This window comes from Cydia amplana, chromosome 10 (genome assembly GCF_948474715.1).
Source record: "Cydia amplana chromosome 10, ilCydAmpl1.1, whole genome shotgun sequence".
In the NCBI taxonomy this organism is placed as follows: Eukaryota; Metazoa; Arthropoda; class Insecta; order Lepidoptera; family Tortricidae; genus Cydia; species Cydia amplana.
Window position 1 is genome coordinate 11,216,711 of NC_086078.1, and position 22,100 is coordinate 11,238,810.

At 37.9% G+C, this 22,100-nt stretch overlaps 1 protein-coding gene across 1 annotated transcript in view; it reads left to right on the top strand.

Annotated features, from left to right (window-relative positions):
• Window positions 1-1,218: 1,218 nt before the first annotated feature.
• Window positions 1,219-22,100, top strand: part of LOC134651628 (cytosolic purine 5'-nucleotidase) — a 34,459-nt gene continuing 13,577 nt past the window's right edge. The window contains exons 1-6 of the mRNA XM_063506727.1: window positions 1,219-1,724; window positions 17,576-17,649; window positions 17,822-17,939; window positions 18,520-18,615; window positions 19,036-19,182; window positions 21,439-21,715. Of these exons, the coding sequence (XP_063362797.1) occupies window positions 1,447-1,724; window positions 17,576-17,649; window positions 17,822-17,939; window positions 18,520-18,615; window positions 19,036-19,182; window positions 21,439-21,715 (990 nt within the window). The 5' untranslated portion in view covers window positions 1,219-1,446. The remainder of the gene's footprint in view (window positions 1,725-17,575; window positions 17,650-17,821; window positions 17,940-18,519; window positions 18,616-19,035; window positions 19,183-21,438; window positions 21,716-22,100) is intronic.

Here is a 22,100-nt window from a genome sequence, read left to right on the forward strand (position 1 = left end):
TGGTGTGTTATGTGTGACTCTAGTTAATAATGTAAAACATGGAAGATATTTTGATTAGTTTAAATTACCCCGCAGTTTAAATGCCCCCCCCTGCACCTTATACGTAAGTTGCTCACAGTTTTAGTGTCTCACAAGAGTTTCTTAACTCAACTGAATTATATTAGCTAATCTAAGTTATTTGTGTTTTGTCTTTATTTGAATATTTATTTTTGTAGTGCTCATGCATATTATAATTTACATTATATTGTTCAACATTACACAATAATTATGTATTTAAGTAAACATCTTATTCATGGCGTATGTTTACTTAGCATCCATAATTCCTTTTAATTTTATTTAATAAGTGGTGAAACCCTATATCAATAAACCTAGTTTTGATCAGATTTGCCATTAATTTTGGTGTCAGACCGAAACCGGATTTTTCGCCGAAACCGACATTCGGTTTTGTTCTAGTTTCGGCCAAAACCGATCCTTCGGCCTAAACATGATTTTTATGCCGAAACCAAAACCGAAACTTTGGTCAGACTCTACCACTGACTCTACTCACAGTTTTTGGCCTTAACCGAACCTTCAACCTTCGGCCGAATTATGCCTACTTACCCTAGCTTAGCTTACTTAATCAAAACTTCGGTTGGACACTAATAATTTTACTGATGTGTTTTATTTAGTAACAAACTAAATTCAACTGAAAATATTCCACTAGGTTGATAAGACGACGCAGTTGTCAAATTGGCCTTTCAAATACATGCCAAACAGATAAAGACCCAACAAACAAAGGTTAGGCTTGCGTAAGTGTATCTAATAATTATCATCAGCATGTTTTGGGCCCTGCAAAATCAATCTCAAATCTATAATATCAAGATAAAGCAGATAAACATTAAAACATAAGAATAAATTCATTGAATTTCTCTTTATTCATCAGCTTGCTTCTGTTTTTAATTTTTATATATTATTTATTTATGCGTAATTCAGTTCATAATTCTAAATACAGTCATATTCCACACATGTCAAAAAATACAATAATAAAAAATACCTTAAAAACTACTACATGACAGGCTACGCCTAGTGTAGTCCGGAACCGGTACAACCATGATTGTAATTGCTTTAAGAATAAATTACTAATAACCATTCTCACCTGTTGCTAGGACGTAAATATCAAAAACACTTTCCACGCTAATTATACAAAATGGTTACGAGGTCGAAACCGCGGCAAAATGCTAATTATATTAACGTACCATTCAAACTCATGAATACTTGTATGCTAATCTATAAATATAATAAAAATAAATCTATGATGACGTTAAAAGGTCTGTATCAGCGGGCAAGAGTTTATCATCCACGAGGGTCATTTTACTGCGCGGGAGTTCGATCGCCGGCAGTACTAACTTGAAACCTTAACGACGCACACGTACAATTCGATATTTAAATTTCAAATTTGATTTAATAATGCCTGACGCGTTCGAGAGTGCGTATCCGCTGTCGCCGACGGTGAATCCGGAGCAGCTTCGCGCACGCGCAAACTCCTCTTCTAAAAAGAAGCGGCCATCCGTGACGTTCTACGCCGGCGATGAAGCCCTAGAAGTACCAGATAAATCCATTGTCGGCATAGACAAGCCGTTGACGAAGACGTCCAACGACAGGAGTGAGGTTGAGCTGGACACGTACGCGGAGTCCCTGACCAGCATGCACAGCCGTTGGTTTGACAAGCGCGCGGCCGAGCACAGGTATACATTTACATTTGCACGTGTGGTGTATTTATGAACCGGTAAACTGGCGCGTGTACTAATAATGTTCCCGATACGTGATTCTATGTCAACGTGCTCGTATTATTCATTCCAAGGCCAGGCTAAATAAATAACCTACTAATTTTAGCCTACAAAGTTTTAAAAAGTTATGGTAGGTAATTGACTTTTATTTATGGAATCGCTTAGTAAATGACGAATTCTACCCCTGACATGCCCTGATGTAAGCCCGCTACAAATAAAAAAAACACTTTCGTGATTTCCCATGCGAATATTGCGAGTAAGTTATTTAACTTGTAGTCAAATACCTTGGCATGTTATTGTTAGAAGATATAAAATAGAGTCCAGTGAACCATGACCATGTTCGAGTCCGAGAAGAAAACGGAAGTTCCCCTTTCATTCTTTTCAGCCATTCCTTTGTTGTCAGATTATTCGCGCTCGAGTGTAGAGCGTTCTAAATCTCCTCTTCTAAGATTTGTTACAACACGAAGTTGTTTGTTTGTTGCAAACAGATTCATGGTGAAATTCTACCGGCAAAATCCTTGTAAAGTATAAATAAAGTATTGTACACAGTATTGCATTAGGCAATTTAGGCATCCATATCTTTTATATTTTACCTATGAGCAAGCTCGCTCGTGTTATGTCATGTGAATAGCCTCAACTAGATATTTCTAAGGTACTCGACTAAGTTTCCATTAAATGTGTTCATTCATTTTGAAAATAAACTTTCCGTAGAATGTTTCATTTCGTGTTTGAAACAACCCTTGAGTCCGCAACAATTTTCCAAGAAGTGAAAATACAACGAAACTAATTAAACAACTAAACTAATTTTAAGTACACGTACTCGCACTTATTAAGAACAGTTAAGCCGGCAATTAATAATTGTATGTAAGTAGGTAACTAAATTGGCAATGTAAAAAATCCTCTCGTTATGTTGAATACTTTGTCAAGTCTGTAATTAAGCGTCCACCTCTCGACCTTTCATCACCCAATGATGTAATCTAAGCAAGAAGGTTACGATCACGTACACTACTTTCATGAAAACTATATACCTAACTCCATCACACCATAAAAGATAAGGAGCGGTGAATATTTGTAGTGGTAATTGGGACAACTGTGGAATATTATCACGCATTGCATCATAAAGGTTCTTATCGGCGGACAATGCATGACGCCATCGCCACCGAGTTTATTCAACGTTAATTGTATATTGGAATTTTACGTCATTTTTTCCACGTGTGAAGTTTCCTGTTGATTATTTGTTTGCTATCAATTAACTGTTATTAAGATGCGTTTTGTGTTACTTAATGATGATTCTTATTTAAGTATAAAGCAAAGTTCAAGCTACTGTTTGTCGACTTTGTCGGTTTAATTGCGGTAAATTTGGACACGGATCCATCGATTTAAATAGGGTTTTTACGGGTTAAAAATGTTACCGCGACAAGAAGTGTTATTCTGAAAAGGAAAACATTTCTTCGAGATACAGCATGGACGGGGGGGTTCGTTTGTTACCCTTCAATATACATACTTATAGGTACTCATGGACAAATTTATAGGAACGCAAGAAAGGTTTAATTACTGGATTACAGCACCTAAAGTAATTTCAAAATTAGTAATCAAACTTTTTTTTTGCGTTCCTCTAAAGTTGTCAATGGGGGCACAACTCATGGAAGTCAAGTTGTGCCCCGCCGTGTCCGAAGCCGGTGTTGCTCGAAGGTTGTGCCGTTGTCGAGAACCCAAAAACAGTTGTTTGTTTTAAGCAGATCGTCAGCATTGATTCCTTTGTCGCATCGCATCCCTGTGGAAAATGAGAATCTTACGCAATTCTGAACGTGCCTTGAATAAGTAGGTTATTTTACTTATTCTTTTTCAATTTACGACTCTATTTTAGCTTCCTTTTGCACAAGTAATGTTAAGCAACAAAAACCGGCCAAGTGCGAGTCGGACTCGCGCACGGAGGGTTCCGCACCATCAACAAAAAATAGAGCAAAAAACGGTCACCCATCCAAGTACTGACCCCGCCCGACGTTGCTTAACTTCGGTCAAAAATCACGTTTGTTGTATGGGAGCCCCCCTTAAATCTTTATTTTATTCTGTTTTTAGTATTTGTTGTTATAGCGGCAACAGAAATACATCATCTGTGAAAATTTCAACTGACTAGCTATCACGGTTCGTGAGATACAGCCTGGTGACAGACGGACGGACGGACAGACAGACGGACGGACGGACGGACGGACGGACGGACAGCGAAGTCTTAGTAATAGGGTCCCGTTTTTACCCTTTGGGTACGGAACCCTAACAAACATAATGGTATAGTACTGGCCAGTATAGTACAGTGGAACCTGGGTTAGTGGAAAACCTCTTTAAGTGGACCCAAGTTCTCGGTCCCAGTCCCTTGGCAACGAATTACCTCTATAAGTGAAATTTTGGGACCTCTATAAGCGGAATCCATTTTTTCGAAAATATCTTATTTTTACCTCTGTAACTGGAAGCAGCCGTCTCCGAAACCTCTATGAGAGGAATAGCCCGGCGTTATAAAATTTGTATTTTTAATAAACCGTCACACAAGTTTCGTTAACATTATGGTTCGTGTTTTAACTACGTATTTTGTATGAGATCACACATCGTTCAGTTAGGTTCTTTTAGCCGTGGTGCGGTGCCGTGCTGGCAAGCAATGCCTACGCGCAAAATCAAGACAATATTCTCGATATTGAAAGAAGGATTTTTTTAATTAAAGTACAACAGGTACATTGATTTATTTAACCATACTGGTTTCTCTTTCATAAATAAATATTAGGAGTGATTTTGTTTAAATATAAGTTAGGTACTTCATAACAAAGGACAGATATTATTTTTGTATACGAGTACTGTGGATTATTTACAGTATTGCTTTTTTTAAAGTCAGGATTACATACCTATCTTTTTTTTAATACATACATATCTATACATACATATTTAATAAAAGATGATTATTTAAGTCTTGATATTTTATTTGACCATACTATACGTGACCTCTATAAGCGACATTACTAGCATCCACAGCCTCTGTTAGCGAGAGCCTCTGTAAAGCTTTGGATTCCTCCAAAAACGGTGCCGTCATATAGCGGCCGTCTCCATACTAAATAATACGGCTAAATATGGATGTCGTAGTATTTGTATGGAGACGGCCGCTATATGACGGCACCGCTTTCGGAGGAAACCAAAGCTCAAGTGAGAAAACGTTTTATTTGAACCTGGTTAAGTGGAAAACTGGATAAATGGAAAACTTGGATAAGCGGAACTAAACAGCCGGTCCCTTGCGATTCCACTTATCCAGTTTCCACTGTATAAACAACTTCACTTTAAACAACTTTTTTAATACATCCTGTACTTACATTTTTATTGTAATTTATTGAAGAAAAAAAACAGTAAGTACTTATAAAGTTCGATGCATACTCATCTAGAACCATATTAAAAAAACGTTTTGTGCTCTGAGCTCGCGCATAGCTTCATTTTACCTTTATATTCGGAACAGTATCGCGTAATTGGAGGATAAGGAAGAGTTATATTGAATTATCCTATAACGTGGATCGTGTCACGAATTACCCCCCAAGAGTGCCGTGTTGTGTTGTAGCTGCGAATGAATCAGCTGAGCGGTGCCTATGTCTATCCCACACCTTACAAAACGCCTCTCCTTAGTAACCAATATACGAGAGACACCAACCTTTATTAGAAACTATGTGTAATCAGAGTTCACCTCCATACTGGTTTGTCGAAAGAGGCGCTAGGTAAACGCTGGAAACAAAGAGAGAGGGGGGATTAGGATGTTATTGCAACCGCTCACTGAAGGCAGGCGAGTCAAACCCTTTAACCAAACGCCTAATAACGTGAAATGACTACGGAACTCGAAGCCATGGTAACGTTGGTTCGTTTGATTCGCCTATCAGCGATTGAGACAATACCACTGTTTGTAGGCACAGCGTCGCGGCGGCAAGCCTCAGTAAACGCGCACTCGCCCCGCCGCCCTGCCGCGTCTTATCGCTCTCGGGAAACACGATAATCTACATCTACAGTATCAACGATCTTGATTGAACGAACCTCAACGTGGACGTGAAGTGTTTTATTGGTGCGACGATCTGTAGTTAAACAGCAACAGAAGTTGGCGTGCCATTGCTCTGTTTACGTTCGTGACTACGCATAATTTTGTATATTTGTGAAATTCTGGAACGGTTAACCGATTGCATTATGCGTTTCACCTGGTTATTGTTTTGCTCTAAAACTTATATGAGAAAAGTGGAATAACATGTTATTGCACATTGCACCATTTTGAAGTCTTTGTAATGAGATGTTTATCCTTGTGTAGTGTTAACTCTGATTACTTATTAGTACGTTCCAAGAAGCGACGTCATTATGTATTAGTCATTTCATTTTTTAGTTTGATATTTCCACTAATTCTAGAATTTTTTTATGAGTCCATAAGCGTGCTCTGAAAACACTTGGGTTATCAAGACATATTCAAAATTTCAACACGGCTTTACTGCCCAATAACATAATTATCACCTTCGTGTTGTTTTGAAATCCTTATTTTTTTAGATACTCTATGTAGAGTCAGACCAACCTAACTTTGCGATTTTGATAGCACAGACCGTACAAGTGTTAGTCAAACTTGTATGAAATTCTGACTTTTAAAATATCACTCGCAGTCTGAGCTATCAAAATCGCTGCAGAGTTAGCTTGGTTTGACTTTAAATAGGTCTTCACCAAGTATAGGTTATATAATTGCCGGTTTACACCTGTAAAATAACAGCTTTATAAAATCTGTATCAGGTGTAGTGTAGTGAGCAATGTAGAGAGTGTAGAGACGTTATTTGACCGATGAGAGATTTACATAAATAAAATATTTCAGATATTTTTTGAAGTGAAAACTTCTTTTGCGGCGCTGGGCACTTTTTGAGGTGGGGAAAAAATGATAAACTCGAGACAGCGTAAGGCGATCACGTGACCGTAAGGCGATCACGTGACCGTAAGGTTTAAATGGCCACTCATTTAGATGGCATTTAAATCAATAAAGAAAAACTCAATGACATTACATGAAAAAGGTTCTAATCTTGTAAAGGATCTCACAGTTACATTCTAACTTTATATCACTCAAATATAATTCAATAAAGCTACATCTTGATGAAATCGCTAATAAAAGTGAACTCTAGTACTGGTGAATAAAACTCAAAATATCATGACCAAATATTTAGATGCGAGGTCTGCAAGGTAACTTTACAATTTCTTTTCGAATTTTAAACAATTAACGCTACAAATTTAAGCTCACTGGCCAGCAATTTCGGAACTAAAGTTTTTCAATAGAAAGGAGGATGGGTCAATTATACTTAGTGCTGCAGACATTTTGGACTAGTCATTGAGTTTTCGGCACTCCCGGAGTGCAACCCGTTGTTTTTTTTAATGGTAATTCTTATTTCAGGCATGATAATGATACTAACCCTTACTGTAATGAAACTTTTATCGTATTTCACTTTGACTCATCTATAAATATTCATTATTTGTTTGTTATTCGTCGATTCGGCGTATTGTTTCACGCCGGTGCTAATGACTTCATGTTAATAGTATTTTATACAATCGTGATATAATGGAGAGCTTTTCAGTCGAGTACCGTGTTTAGGCAACGAAGCTTGCTGAGTTGCCTAAGTAAAGGTACAGTCACCAGCAAAAATATATGACTGTGGGCAGCCGTGCAAAAATATCTGATGCTCCATTGGAGGCATAAGTATATGACGACACTACCTCGGTAAAAATATGTGATGCTTTGTGGCCGGCAAAAACATCGTTAGTCTGTATCCGCATAAATATCGAATCGGGTGGCTTAAAAATATTTGACGACTCATAAAAATCAAAATTATGTGATTACTCTCATCTGGCATAAATATCTCTCCACCGTGAATGCAAATACATGGGATGGCAGACAGACCGCCTATATATCTGACACGAAATTATGAAATATGTATGTCATCAATCGGCAAAAACGAACCATACCTGGATAGCATAGAGCCTTAAATTGTATGAAGTGATTTGACAATTCACGAAAAGAGTGCAGACTTGTCATTGCATATGTCTGTCTCACGTATTTCATTTTCAATTTTAAATTGTGACATAATTCAGGTAGACTTTTAATAGAAGATGTGTAATAAAACTAATAAACCTCCTTCTTACATAAAAAAGGATGATAAAGAAGTCAACTTGTGGACTGTGACAAGGACAAACAATAATAGCGCTTTCGCTGCTACTCCTACTGAATGATACATAAGACTATCCCGTTCGGTCATTTCCCCCACCCCTCATGCCAGATCCAGTTATATACTAGATTCATGATATGATTGCAATACGTTCAAATTTACAAAAAATTTATATCCATTTTATTCCGTCAAATCGATGATAGAATATAATGTGAGACAGACATATACAATGACAAGTCTGCACTCTTTTCGTGAAGTGTCAAATCACTTCATACAATTTACGGCTCTATACCAAACATGTATGGTTCGTTTTTGAAGGTCGATAACATATTTGTGATTTTCCAACGTGTCAGATATTATAATAGGGGGTCCGTCGTCCATCCGATGTATTTGCTTTCACAGTGGAGAGATATTTATGCCAGATGAGAGTAATCAGATAATTTTGATTTTTATGAGTAATCAAATATTTTTAAGCGACCCGATCCGATATTTATGCGGATACAGACTGACGATATTTTTGCCGGCCACAAAGCATCACATATTTTTACCGAGGTAGTGTCGTCATATACTTATGCCTCCAATGGAGCATCAGATATTTTTGCACGGCTGCCCACAGTCATATATTTATGCTGGTGACTGTACGAGATTGAAAAGCTTGATTATATCACTATTGTATACAATACTTTTTCTACGAGTCAACAAAAAAATACAAAACTAGTAGAAGAATCATATATGTAGGTAAAAAAACCAAAAGTTTACAGCTAAGATGCGCGAGCAGCCGCGATACCTTCATACTCGTACGCGACCCGGCCCCCGCGCCCCGGGCCGGTTGGTCAACGACACCTTCTCGTAACTCATGAGGCCCTGGTACTTGCTCCGCGCTTTCGATTGGTCAATTTCATTATAGTTGACTAAACTGTATCGAAATGAATATTATAGTTGACTAAACTGTATTGAAATAAATATTATAGTTGAGTTGGGGTCCCATAGTGAAAAAAGTATGGGATTTCACTTTGGTATACGAACTCTTAATTCAAGCATTGCAGTCGACGAGTAGAAAAATATATAAACGAAACAATACGTGGTGAATAACTGCTAATGTTTTGTTGACATAGTTTCGCTGCGAACGGCAAACTATGAACAAAACAGTCCATTCCACAGTAGGTAGGTAAATAGTTTTCGTGGTTTTCCTCCCATTTCTTATTTACTGCAGCACACCGGTTCAAGGAAGTTTACGCATTAGGGAATAAAATAAATGTTGAATATTTGGATTGAAATATTTTTAGTAGGTTACTTTTGTTAACAGTGTTTTATTAATGCTTTGACATATATAATATTCATTCTCTCAAAATGCAATTATTAATCTGACTATTACAAGCTAGGGGGAATCCGCCTGTCAAACTTTAACGGTATAATTAGTTGTATAATTATTATAAAATACTAATTGTTATTTTGTCCTTAGTTCGGTGTTCTAATAACTATTACATGTAAATATCATTGTGGCTCTACAAAGCTATATAAAATAAGAGCTCCGCGAAAAGTTGTGTGCGGAGCTCAAAAATGATTATCAGCAAACAAATCTTCTACCCATTTTTTCAGTTTCAAAAGTTTCAGTTTACATGCGTGCTATGTTCCGTGCTATCTGACATTTAAAGTTAAACCCTAACTGTAGAGGTTAATCCTAACTATTTAGGATTAATTAAGGGTTAGGTTTAATTTATAAATCGGGTTGATATAAATACTACTTAAGTAGAAAAATTAAGTCGAAAAGTTTAAATCGGCCTTAGTCTATCTCGCCTTAGTAAAATACAGAAAGTAGTTACTAACACTCTTAATTTGACCAGAGGTGGACCTTATTATGACCATGCAACAAGGACAAAGTGTCAATTAAGAGTGCTGGCGGTAGTTCAGTAGCCCTTCTGTGAGAGTGGTTAATGTCAGTACCTATATAATATCGATTGCGAGTCCTGGCATTCGTCCCCCCATGCGCCCTGCAGCCCGGCCGGGCTCCCACTGGGGTGCGTTCTAGGTACTGAAACCTATCATGTCACACTCCCACATATGCATTCAGCAATATAACAATATAACCCCAATCGGTGCACTACTACGAACGCTACTTTTATTCTGTATTTTTTTAATCTGGCCATAACTTGGCTTCCATGCATTTTTAGCAGTATTAAATAAGTAGCGTAGCACTAATCTAAATTGAATATTAATTGCATCATGCTCCCACTCATACCTCATACGCCGCTACACGCTGGTGAAGCGAAAACAGGATGTACACACTAATATAATTTCACTGTTATCTTAACATGTACGCAATTGGAAATTGTTGCAGTAAAAGCCTACATATAGTCGCGGAAGTGCCTACGTATAGTCGAGTTCATAAATATGTATACATTTTTAAAGACAAATTATGATTAAATAAAAAATATACCTTACAATATTTGCAATTTCAGACGCATTAATACTATTTTATGTTAGTTCGTTAAAAATAAAAACCCCATTTCAAGTGTGACAAAATACCTGCAGGCATATTGTTTAATGGTACACCGATATTTTGTGTTTGTTAACTTAAGTACATGTACTTAGGTATAGATTTTAGCGATAAATCGTAATCCCGAAAGGATTCGAACAGTTACCTATGTATTGCAATAAATAATTAAGGGCTACCTCATGTTTAGCAGTTTTTTTTTTAAGATTGTAATCGTTAAATTATTCAAATCGTTCGGATGACAAGGCAACACATTTTATTTATGAACGACTGTTTATGATAATGATGTTTATTATTAGTCAAAATGAATATTATTCTAACATACATACCTAGCATTGGCAGTTAGGACGCGCTATGTATGTCACAGTATCAAATTCAGTTAGACAGGTCTTTACCACTTCACCTTGCCACTGTCAAGGATATCCACTCTTTCGAACGCTTCCTTACTTCATAAAAGCTCTCGGAACCAGTATAACTTGGTCCCGCGACTCGTAACGACTAAACGTAATCGGAGGTAAATATTAGACTGGCCGACTCCTTCAAATGGGACCGTAAGAGTAACAAGGTTGCACGTACGTGGATACGTTGTAAACAGAGCAAAGCAAACGCACGCGTTTGTCGCGGCTGCTGAAATTATATCAGCGGTTTTTATATTTACAGCCAGAATCTATCGGACAATTATAACGTTTTTGTTACATTATTGTGAGTGTAAACTATAGTTTGAATGTGCAATGAAGTTCCAAGACATGGCCAATGGAAAATGTGAGGTGTTTGTGGAGAGCTCGAGCTCGAATGGTGCGTCGTATGGGAAAGGAGACAGACACACGGCAGCGCCTAATGAGTAAGTTATATCTAATTGAAGAGGTTTTGTACGTAATTGTGTGCACTTGGATGCAAATAAAGATCTATATATCTCTAATATCTCTACAGAAGTTCGTATCGTGGTTGTTAAATATCTAACAAAACTATGTACGAACTGTTACCTATTTCTTAATAAAACTTCTATTCGGTTGTAATAAATCCATTATGGATGTTGTTAAAACTGTTAAAAGTCATGGAAAATAGTAGGGTTTCTTAGAATTCTAATAGTATTATGAAATTATTATTATTTGTTGAACTGCCTGTTTCAAAATTTTATACCTAATGTGAATCAATAATTCCTATTTCTTCTGTTTCCAATTTCCATGTACTTGTGCCATTTCATAGCGTAATTCAGAGAATAGATAAGTCATTGTCACGAAGGCCTAAATCTAATCTACTTGTGTTGTCCGACTCCGATTAGATATCATAAAAGTGTCATCATCGCGATGACGCACGGTTTATTGTCACAAGTTTTCCAGGCGATTTATAAGAGACGTTGATTCAAGATTTTGGCATTAAGATTGTAATTTGAATACTGTCGCCATGCGCCTCCATATTATTTATCTGGACAAGCTACCCAAAGGCGGTGGTTAAATCTGGACGCACCTGACTACGGACACTCTAGACAGTCATGACGTCCGCTGCATTTGGTACGGTTTGACAAATGTACGTGACGGCAATTAAGGGCTGGCATACTGGCTGGCATAGATGATAGAATTTAGATTATCACTTCCGGGCTTTATAAGAAGTCGTTCTACTGAAATATTGATTTAATAACATGCATCTTATCATTAGGTGATAGAGGGTAATATTAATGCCCTCTACAAAAACATACTCGCTTGTATAAAGGAAGATCACAATTTTCAAGCACTTTAATTATTGAGATTGTTTAGCTATTGGCTAAACTAACACAGCCCTTCTAACCTTACCAACTATTTTTTACCCAAGGAATTTAAGCGCAGATTCTTAAACTTGACAAGAACACTAAGTACAATTTCGATAACGATTTTTTTGAAGCACCGTATATAGCACGTAGCAGTCATATATATGTAAATGCCAGTGTTGTTTTTACAGTAATTCGTATAAGCCCAGAAAGCGAAATACAAGACGACAAAAAGGTCTACATTATTAAGTACGTGCTTAGGAACACAATCAGTTGACGAGAATAGCCTCCTGAGGTTTGTCATCATAGTAGAATGGATATAGGCTTACAGACCGTTTACCGAATAAATGACCTTACCTATTCCCTATCTAGGGCAATTTAGGCTCTTATCGTTTACCCGCGTCGCACGCTTGACGTAACCCTCTACCAAACTATACAGGATGTTTGGTAATGGATGGGATTGGTAATCATTAAAGTGGGAACAGGGGGCACTTTCCTGCCGCGTCCTTTCAATTGATAGACACTTGCTAATTAAGGTTGAATAAATGTGTCCCATTTTTTCTATTAGCTCAGAACGTAATCAAAACAATAATAGGCACTTAAACACAATCTGTGGACAAATATGTTTCTACTAGATAAACCATCACGTAAAACTACCTCATTAACCGTCTTACGTGGCGAGGCTAGGACAATTAAAAGCCCTACGGCTCTAGAATTTTAACCCTAACACTAACAACCTGTATACACACAGACTGTATGGTTCGCGTGTCTGTACACAGTTAACTTTACACTTTATACCCCAGTTACTATATGTATGCAGCGATTTTACTCCCACCGATCCAATCAAACTTTCCATGCCGCGATTGCTTCTTTAAATAACACTTGCGTTTCTGGAGTGTTATTTTTAACGACCTGTAACTTTTATTTAGATCACTAGCATTTTTACTGCCGATTGCATTTATATTTCTATAAAGAAACGTGCGTACTTCTCAACATCAAACAGTTTTCCACATCAATATTAGTTCAACAGGCGGACGTGTTTAGAATTAGAAATTAGGAAAAATGTCCGTCCAGTTTGTATTAGGTCGAATCATTTCAACTTTCCCTGGCGTCATAGCTCTTTGCTGTTATTCTTCACTCTCTCTTCTCACGAGTGAACCAATATATGTATGGTCTCTGGGTACACGTAGTTGTCACGGGTCTAGAGGTCATGTTTATTTATACCTATTACTTGAGTGAAACGCTTTGTAAGTTGTAAGCGACGATACATGGCCAGCTGACGTGCACAGAAACATGCCCGCGCCATCTCGCAGATTTAATTAAGACTTTACGCACTCGCCTTCGTCCATTGTTATATTATAATTAAAAGTTTACCGGAGCATTACAATTATTTCTTGAGAACTCTTGAATGTTGATTATTAGGTTACAATTTAGTAGAGAGTACTGAATAGGCTTTTGTGTAATTAATTACTTAATTGATGTACACTTTTGTTAGATTTGTATTGTACCTCGAAATAAATTTAATCAAATCGAAACTAAGACAAGTCGTAACAGTACTAAAATGCGAAAATACTTTTAGGCGTTGCCATTGAGATTATTATTGAAAATAGTTGTAAGATCATAATAAGGGACTTCTTTAGTATGTTGATTACTTAGTGTCATGGTGTGTGCGCCAGTGTATTATCAGATAGCACTTTAATGACTTTAGGCATTATAAATGATTATAAATATTTACGTAAAAATGAACTAAGAAATAAGAATGAATTGGTTGCAGTATTCGCTACGCTTCACGGGCGCTATCTTAACAATAAATTGATACACCGATACTGCAGTGTCATATTGTTGGCTCGTCGCCATCATTTGATTGTAACCAAACTCCCTGAGGTTCTAAATATTTTATACAGATCCGCTAGGGTTTATTCGTTTATTGGATAGTAATATATGTATACATATCATAATTATCAATGACACTATTGATTTCAAATGTTTATACTGAAACTAGCTGGAGTACCTACGAGGGGCGTTCAAAATATTCTCGGTATTGATATCTTACAACCTCTTCTAAAATTTCTTTCGTTACTGGCCGCTAAGGTTTATTCATTGACATTAAAAAAAAGTATAATTCGAACCGAGATGTTCTTTTGTTTTTCTGCAATTGCTGAACAAACATGAACATCATGTGGGAATTGACAATGTTAACTAAATTAGAACATCGATGCGTGATAAAATTCTTGACAAAACAGGGTAAAAATCAAAAAACCATAAAAGAGGAAATGGATTGTGTTTACCGTGAGTCTGCTCCTTCTTTATCTACCATTCAAAAGTGGTCAAGCGAGTTTAAACGTGGAAGGGAGAGTGTTGAAGACGACCCTAGACCTGGCCGGCCTGTAGTAGCTACTTCACAAGAAAATATTGATAAAGTGGAAAAACTTATATTGGAAGATGGTCGAGTGAAGGTAAAATCTATAGCACAAGTAACCAATCTCTCTATTGGTACCATACATGATATTATCCATGACCATCTTAATATGTCAAAAGTAAGTGCAAGATGGGTTCCGCGAATGCTGACTCGGCTTCAAAAAGACATGCGTGTAGCTTGTTGTTCCGATTTTATTGACCTGTGCGGTGAAAATCCTGATGAGGTGCTGCAAAGAATAGTTACTGGAGATGAAACCTGGGTTCATCATTATGACCCAGAGAGTAAACAAGAGTCCATGCAGTGGCACATTAAGGGTTCAGCTCATCCCAAGAAGTTCAAGGTCATCCCTTCAGCTGGCAAGGTCATGGCCACGATATTTTGGGATTGTGAAGGAGTATTACTGATCGATTATAAAGAAAAAGGTGTAAATATCACAGGACAGTACTACGCTAACATTCTACGTCAATTAAAGGATGCAATCAAAGAAAAGAGGCGAGGAAAGTTAACCAAAGGTGTTATGCTTCTGCATGACAACGCCCCCGTCCATACTGCTCATATTGCCAAGGCAGCTATTGTTGAATGTGGGTTTGAAACTGTTACTCACCCACCGTATAGTCCGGACTTAGCCCCCAGCGACTTCTTTTTGTTCCCCAATCTTAAAAAGGATCTGCGTGGAAATAAATTTTCCGATGATGAAGCATTGAAGGCGGCATTTTTACACCAAAGATAAAAAATATTTTTATGCAGGATTAAAAAAAATAATTGATCGATCTTTTAAGTGTATGAACATAGGGGGGGAGTATATTGAAAAATAAAAATATCAAACTTTTCGTACTTGTTTGTTTTCATTCTCATACCGAGAATATTTTGAACACCCCTCGTATACCTACTATAGCATTTTGTTTTAATAAATAACAGTCGCCCTAATTCTACTAGTTCTGCTGTTTTCATTTCCTTACAATAAAAACCGACACTTTGACAACACCACCCACTGAAATGGAGACAGCTCAGCTGAATAAATGTGTACTAGCTAGATATGAGCGCCGATAGGCATATAGCCGGCGGCGGCGCGCCGGTCAAAATTGGTCGGCGGCGGCGGCGAACCGGCGGCGTGGCCTTGAAACACCTTCGATTAATGAAAAAAGAATTCAAACCAAAATTTTACCGAAAAAACATGTTTTTGCTGTAAGAAAGTTATGAAATAAATGCATTTTTTATTTTCAAGGATAATTTATTGAATAATGGTACGAAAAAAATTGATATCGTATAAACTGTGGATGCGGAGGCGGTCTTAATCTTGGCGAGGCTCTGGCCAGAAGATCTTAACGAGGCCCTTATCTTTTCTATAAGTTAAAAATTGCGGATTGACTGTATCAGGGAAACGTCTTGTCGACAGTCCAAAGAAAATCGAGCTCCGTCATTAACCAATATCGATTCAACAAAACCGATTTATGTCAAAAAGTGAGGCCTAACCCCGAGCTCCATGTAACACCGAAGACTTGATTTCGACGCCTCCCAATGCGAGGCCAGAGGATGAGCTGCAGGTAAGCATACAGCTAAGAATCGAACGCCAAGTGTAAGCTTGGCTGACGGCCGAACGCCTGGAGCGCCGATTGCGGCGCGCTTCTTTGCGAGGCCGAGCTGCAAGAGAGCAGAGTGAGGGCGCAGGCCGATAAAGACTGAAGCCATAGTGTTAAAGACCTGGAGCTTTCCTGCGGGCGCATTCGTGCGACGCCAAAGGCCGAGCTACAATGGAGCTAAGATCGGATAAGCACCAATGCTCAAGCGTTTTAAAACAGGCCGAAAGTTGAGCTCCAAACCGGGCCAAAAACTTGCAGGTTCAGATAGCGGCTTAATTCCATGCGAGCGATGCAAGGCCAAAGATTGAACTGCGAGAGAGCAAAGCTTGAAATTTGAACAGTGGCCAAGTTTAATTGAGACCCGATTCCGACGCCCTTCCGTGCGAAGCCAACGGCTGGACATTTGGACGTGGAAACGCTTAATATCTCAAAATTAACCCCATTTAATACCTTTTAAAGACGTTTAACCATGCTTGCAATGGTTAAATTCGCGGTAAATGACGGATGGTTAGCTGGCAAAATTAGTTATGCATTGGATCGGTAATCCAAAGATGTGGGTTCGAGACGTTCGAGTCTCACGTTAGCCAGAGTTGATCACAGTTAATTTTTTCATTGTGATTGACATATTTATGTCTAGTGTATAATATACAATCTATAAATTGTAATGTGGAACGTTCCACAATAAAAATGGAAGGAAATCAGTATGTTTATTACAAGCGTCATCTTCCTCGCGTTGTCCCGGCATTTTGCCACGGCTCATGGGAGCCTGGGGTCCGCTTGGCAACTAATCCCAGGAATTGGCGTGGGCACTAGTTTTTACGAAAGCGACTGCCATCTGACCTTCCAACCCAGAGGGTAAACTAGGCCCCGTATTGGGATTAGTCCGGTTTCCTCACGATGTTTTCCTTCACCGAAAAGCGACTGGTAAATATCAAATGATATTTCGTACATAAGTTCCGAAAAACTCATTGGTACGAGCCGGGGTTTGAACCCGCGACATGTTTATTACAAGCATATTGATGTTAAAATTGAAATAATTTCGTTTCCCCAAGACTAGTAGCGCGGTTACTAGACAGATAAGTTTGCATTTGCCTTCGATATTTTTTAATTATATGGGCCTAAAATACCTTTTGAATGCCTATAAACTATTCGAAGTGGCCCGTTAATGATCTAAACTCGATTAAAAATATATTATCTGATTCCGAAAGTAGTAGTAACTACCAAGGTCACGCCGATGCCACGCCGATAGCGCAGCGTCGGCGGCGGCGGCGCGAAAATTTTGTCGGCGGCGGCGGCGCGCCGGCGCGGCGCTCATATCTAGTACTAGCGTCGTTACTAGCTACATGAAATGCTAATATAAACTATTTTGTTCCAGAATCTTCGTAAACAGATCGCTGCATTTGGAGAACATTAAGTTCTATGGATTCGATATGGACTATACCTTGGCCGGTAAGTGTTTACGAAATTGAATACGTACAATTTTATTACTGGAACTTATAATCTAGTTCGGTTGTCAGGCACGCGGGCACAATTTATTCTTAAACTTAATACACTCTCTACAAAATAACTATTTGTTTTGTTACACTCAAAATAAACGTACTAAATTATACTTTCTTTGCAGAATATAAATCGCCACAGTATGAAACATTAGGATTCAATTTAACCAAAGAGAGATTAGTAACCAAAGGATACCCCAAAGAAATCTTAGAATTCGAATATGATCCATCATTTCCAGTCAGGTATGTACACAAATATTCTCAGTTTATGAACAGGGGGCCTAGCCAAGATGACAATCGTTCGCAGAGAAACGAAACGTTGTCTCTATCGCACTTATAGAAGTGTGATATAGAGACAATAGTGTTTCGTTTCGTTTTCTGCAAACGATTGTCAATTTGGCTAGGCCCCCAGTTGTGTTCCAAAGATCTGACCACCAATGGATAACTATAGATGGTCAACCAAATCTTGTACGGGACTTGTAAATCTCTATAGGACGATATCCCTACGCGCCTACATTTTTCAAATTTGCCGCCTTTTTCTCCTGACAAGATCTGGTTGACCAAGTATAACTATCCAATTTCAGATTATTGATGTGGGTTAATTTCTCGTATGTACCTTTATAGGCAGTAGGTAACACAACTGGTTATAGGTACACAATAACACGTCGTCATATAATAGGTATGTACCTATATTCTAAACTTGAGTTTGGATTATTTATTTTAAAACAAGTTACTATACTGTGACCAGTTGCGTTTCTCATCGGAAACTGAGAATTTTTTATCGGATAGTGTGTTACAATTAAAATATACTTGATGTTTTCAGAGGGCTGTGGTTCGACACACTTTACGGTAACCTGTTAAAGGTAGACGCCTATGGTAACATTCTCGTGTGCGTGCATGGGTTTGAGTTTCTTAAACAGTAAGTCATTAACATAATAGGGGTTAAGATTATGAAATTGCCCAGCTTTTATATGAATGAAACTCATTGTCTTCTAGCCAGTTAAAAAAAAATCTAATACGTAAATCACATAAACGCATTAATATCTGGGGGACATACAAAAACTCAATAATGCGCGTTTTCCAAAGATAAGTCATAGCTAGATCGATTTTTCGTCAAGAGAGAAGAGTCGTGGAATGTATCGGGCCCCTTGCAATCCACGACTCTTTCCGCACAGACAATACAAGAATTGCTCGTTTAAAGGTATAAGATACCTGTTTGGTTAAGACTCGCAAATGTTATCAAAATTATAAATACTAAACGGCAATTTCATATTTTAACATCCAATAACAACCAGTTTAATCTCATGTCCACATTCTAATACATTGACTTCTTTTTCAGTTCACAAGTATACGAATTGTACCCAAATAAATTCTTGACATTAGACGAGTCTCGAGTTTATGTATTGAACACGCTGTTCAACCTGCCCGAGACGTATCTAATCGCCTGCTTGATTGACTTCTTCACTAATTCCAAGGACTACAGCAGGTAAGCGATATTGTATACATGTATGTGATGTATGTGTGTTTTGTTTTATCATTGCCAGTCTAAAAATTATAATATCTGCAATCCATCAATCAACATAATGACAAAGAAGAGTAGCTGACGCGCAAGCACTCGTACCTTTCCTAGTTACATATAATTATATACCTAGAATTATATGTAAATACCTAGAGTGAGACCCTTGAGTTGCTTGAGTATTGGTGCGCGTCGCTCAGAAGTCAATTTCGGACCTTAGATTTCGACACATTTTGTGCCCAAAAAGTTTAAAAATAGATGTCTGTGTAATACCTAAGTATATTTTTCGGTAACATAAAATTTCCGATTATTGTTATTTTACGTAATGTTACTTAAGGGGCCCACTGATTAACAGTCCGCCAACAAAAAGTTGCCAGCTCCGAACAACTGACAGGCCGATATCGTCCGGCGGACTGGTAATCAGTGGGCCCCTTTACACATTTCAACATTCCCTACTCGCTTCATGAGGAAATTGTCTCTACTTACAAGTTTAGTTACGTGACTATTCAAGTTTCGGCGTTGTTAAAGTTTACCCGATTAGGTAACGGACATTCAATTCAATCCACATTGCTAGACAAGTAGACACGCTCCCAGGTACAGCATAATTGGGAAGTGCGTGGGCAGACCGGACCAGGCTCATTGTTGCATAATATCGACATGCGAGCTATTCCATTACTCAACTTCCGCTCTAGATTAGGGGCCGCTTTATTGAGACTGTTGACAAAATTTAACACTTTACAGTCTTGAAAGTGGTCATTCGATCAATAGTATTTTGATCTTACCGTCGTCTTACGGATTGACAAATCTGACCTATCGTAATACAAAAATGGAAGAGTTTATATGGGCAATATTATATAAAATATTATTCGAAATCAATAATTTGGCATGACGTTACATCCACTCAAAAATTTTTAACCCCAATCTCTCAACGTGTCATGAGACTGGCTGTTTTTTTTTAATGAAACTGACATAGCCACTTTGCAATGATAGAGCTGATGCCCCGGGTGAATCGTCCTCTGTTTTAAACCATTTCATACCTAATAAAATAAAGTAGAATAATACCGGTCACACATAGCGTGTCCCAACTCCTTAAACATTCGTCTTAGTGTCGATAAGTCACGTCCCGATCCAGTGTAAACGATTTAGGTCAATCTACACGACGCTACAACTTTCCTAACAGCTTTAATACGCGTTTGAGTTGTGCCTTACGGACTAATTTTATAATACCATACCGGTCGCCCGTAGCGTGTCCAAACTCCTTAAACATTCGCCTTAGTGTCGATAAGTCACGTCGCGATCCCGTGTAAACGATTTAGGTCAATCAACACGACGCTACAACTTTCCTAACAGCTTTAGAACTAGCTAGATGTGCCTTACGGACTAATTTTATATAATTCTAAATACGATTGTATCTTGCCTGTAATGGTACACATAAATAAATGGGCCAGCAAGGGAGACTTTGTTCTGTTGCCGCTGCTCATTAGATATGATTTAACCACGCAGCTCTTTCTAGATAATAAAGGACATAAAGCTTTATTGATTTAGGGAATTCTGTTAAATATTTAGACCGCACGTTGTTTTGACTGTACGTATTCTTTGCCTGAGGTTAAAATACACTTTACCGTACATATGGTGCTACTTTACCGCACTTTCAAAACACTTTTCTTTCTTTATTTAATACTTTTTATCAGTAAAACGTACTTAAACTTGAAACTGAACAACAGTGCTCGCTGACCTTTACTTCGGTATTATCTGTCAAGGTGCTTGTTACTCGAATACCTTTAGAAGATTATTATTACGTTACATTTCATTAGTCTAATGCTATGGTACTGTTCAGATCATTGACTCGATAATCGATGTGATGCTATTATAACTATTATTTTTATAGCTATTAGAAATGCAGAGTATAGGTAATATTTAAATTTTTATTTTAACTTTACAATATTAACGATGTCAGCGCTAAAGCTTATTATGCCCCATGTTTCCCTTTCTAGTTTATATCTAACAGAATAATATATGTAGGTGACATCTGCACACGAGATGCATGATGATCTAAAAATACGCCTATTTTTTTTTATTCTACGTGATGAATTTAAGGCAAAAGACTATCATCGCTGACTATGTAAAATACAGGCCACTCGTAAACCTTTTCTCAGCTAAATAAGGCCAATAATCAATTGAGTCTCTTAGTACATTAATTATACTAATTAACTAAATCCTTTATAGAGAGAAGACGGGAGTGCGCGCAGGTGACCTGGCTATGTCCTACAAATCCATCTTCCAAGACGTCCGCAATGCCGTCGACTACGTCCACATCCACGGGGATCTCAAACAGAAGACCACAGAGAACCTAGACCTGTACCTGAAGAGGGATGAGCGCCTGCCAATGTTCCTCTCGAGGATCCAGGAGAGCGGGGCCAAGCTGTTCATACTCACGAATAGCGACTACAATTTTACGGACAAGATCATGACCTATCTGTTCGATTTCCCGTACGGCGCGAAGGTAATTTTATATCATCGTACCTATATATGCAGTGCTAAACTTAAACATATTCTGATCTCGTAACTTCTGACAACATTACTTCGAGGAAGACTATAATCTATATTATGTATTAACAGAGTAAGTAAAGTTACTAGTTAAGTCTCATAGTAGATAAGATAATATAGCTATGTAAGAATTTAAAAGATCTGCGTTTGCGACATCGCGGCGTTTTGAAAAAGATGTTCATTACGTTGTACACTACAACATAATACGACTTCCACGAGGACCTCAACTAAATTTTATTAGATTAGTTAAGTTGGTAGCATTCATGACTTATTATCGTAATAAACATGCGAAGTAATTGGTCATCATTCGTATTAACTTCCCTGCGACAGCATCGCCCGAA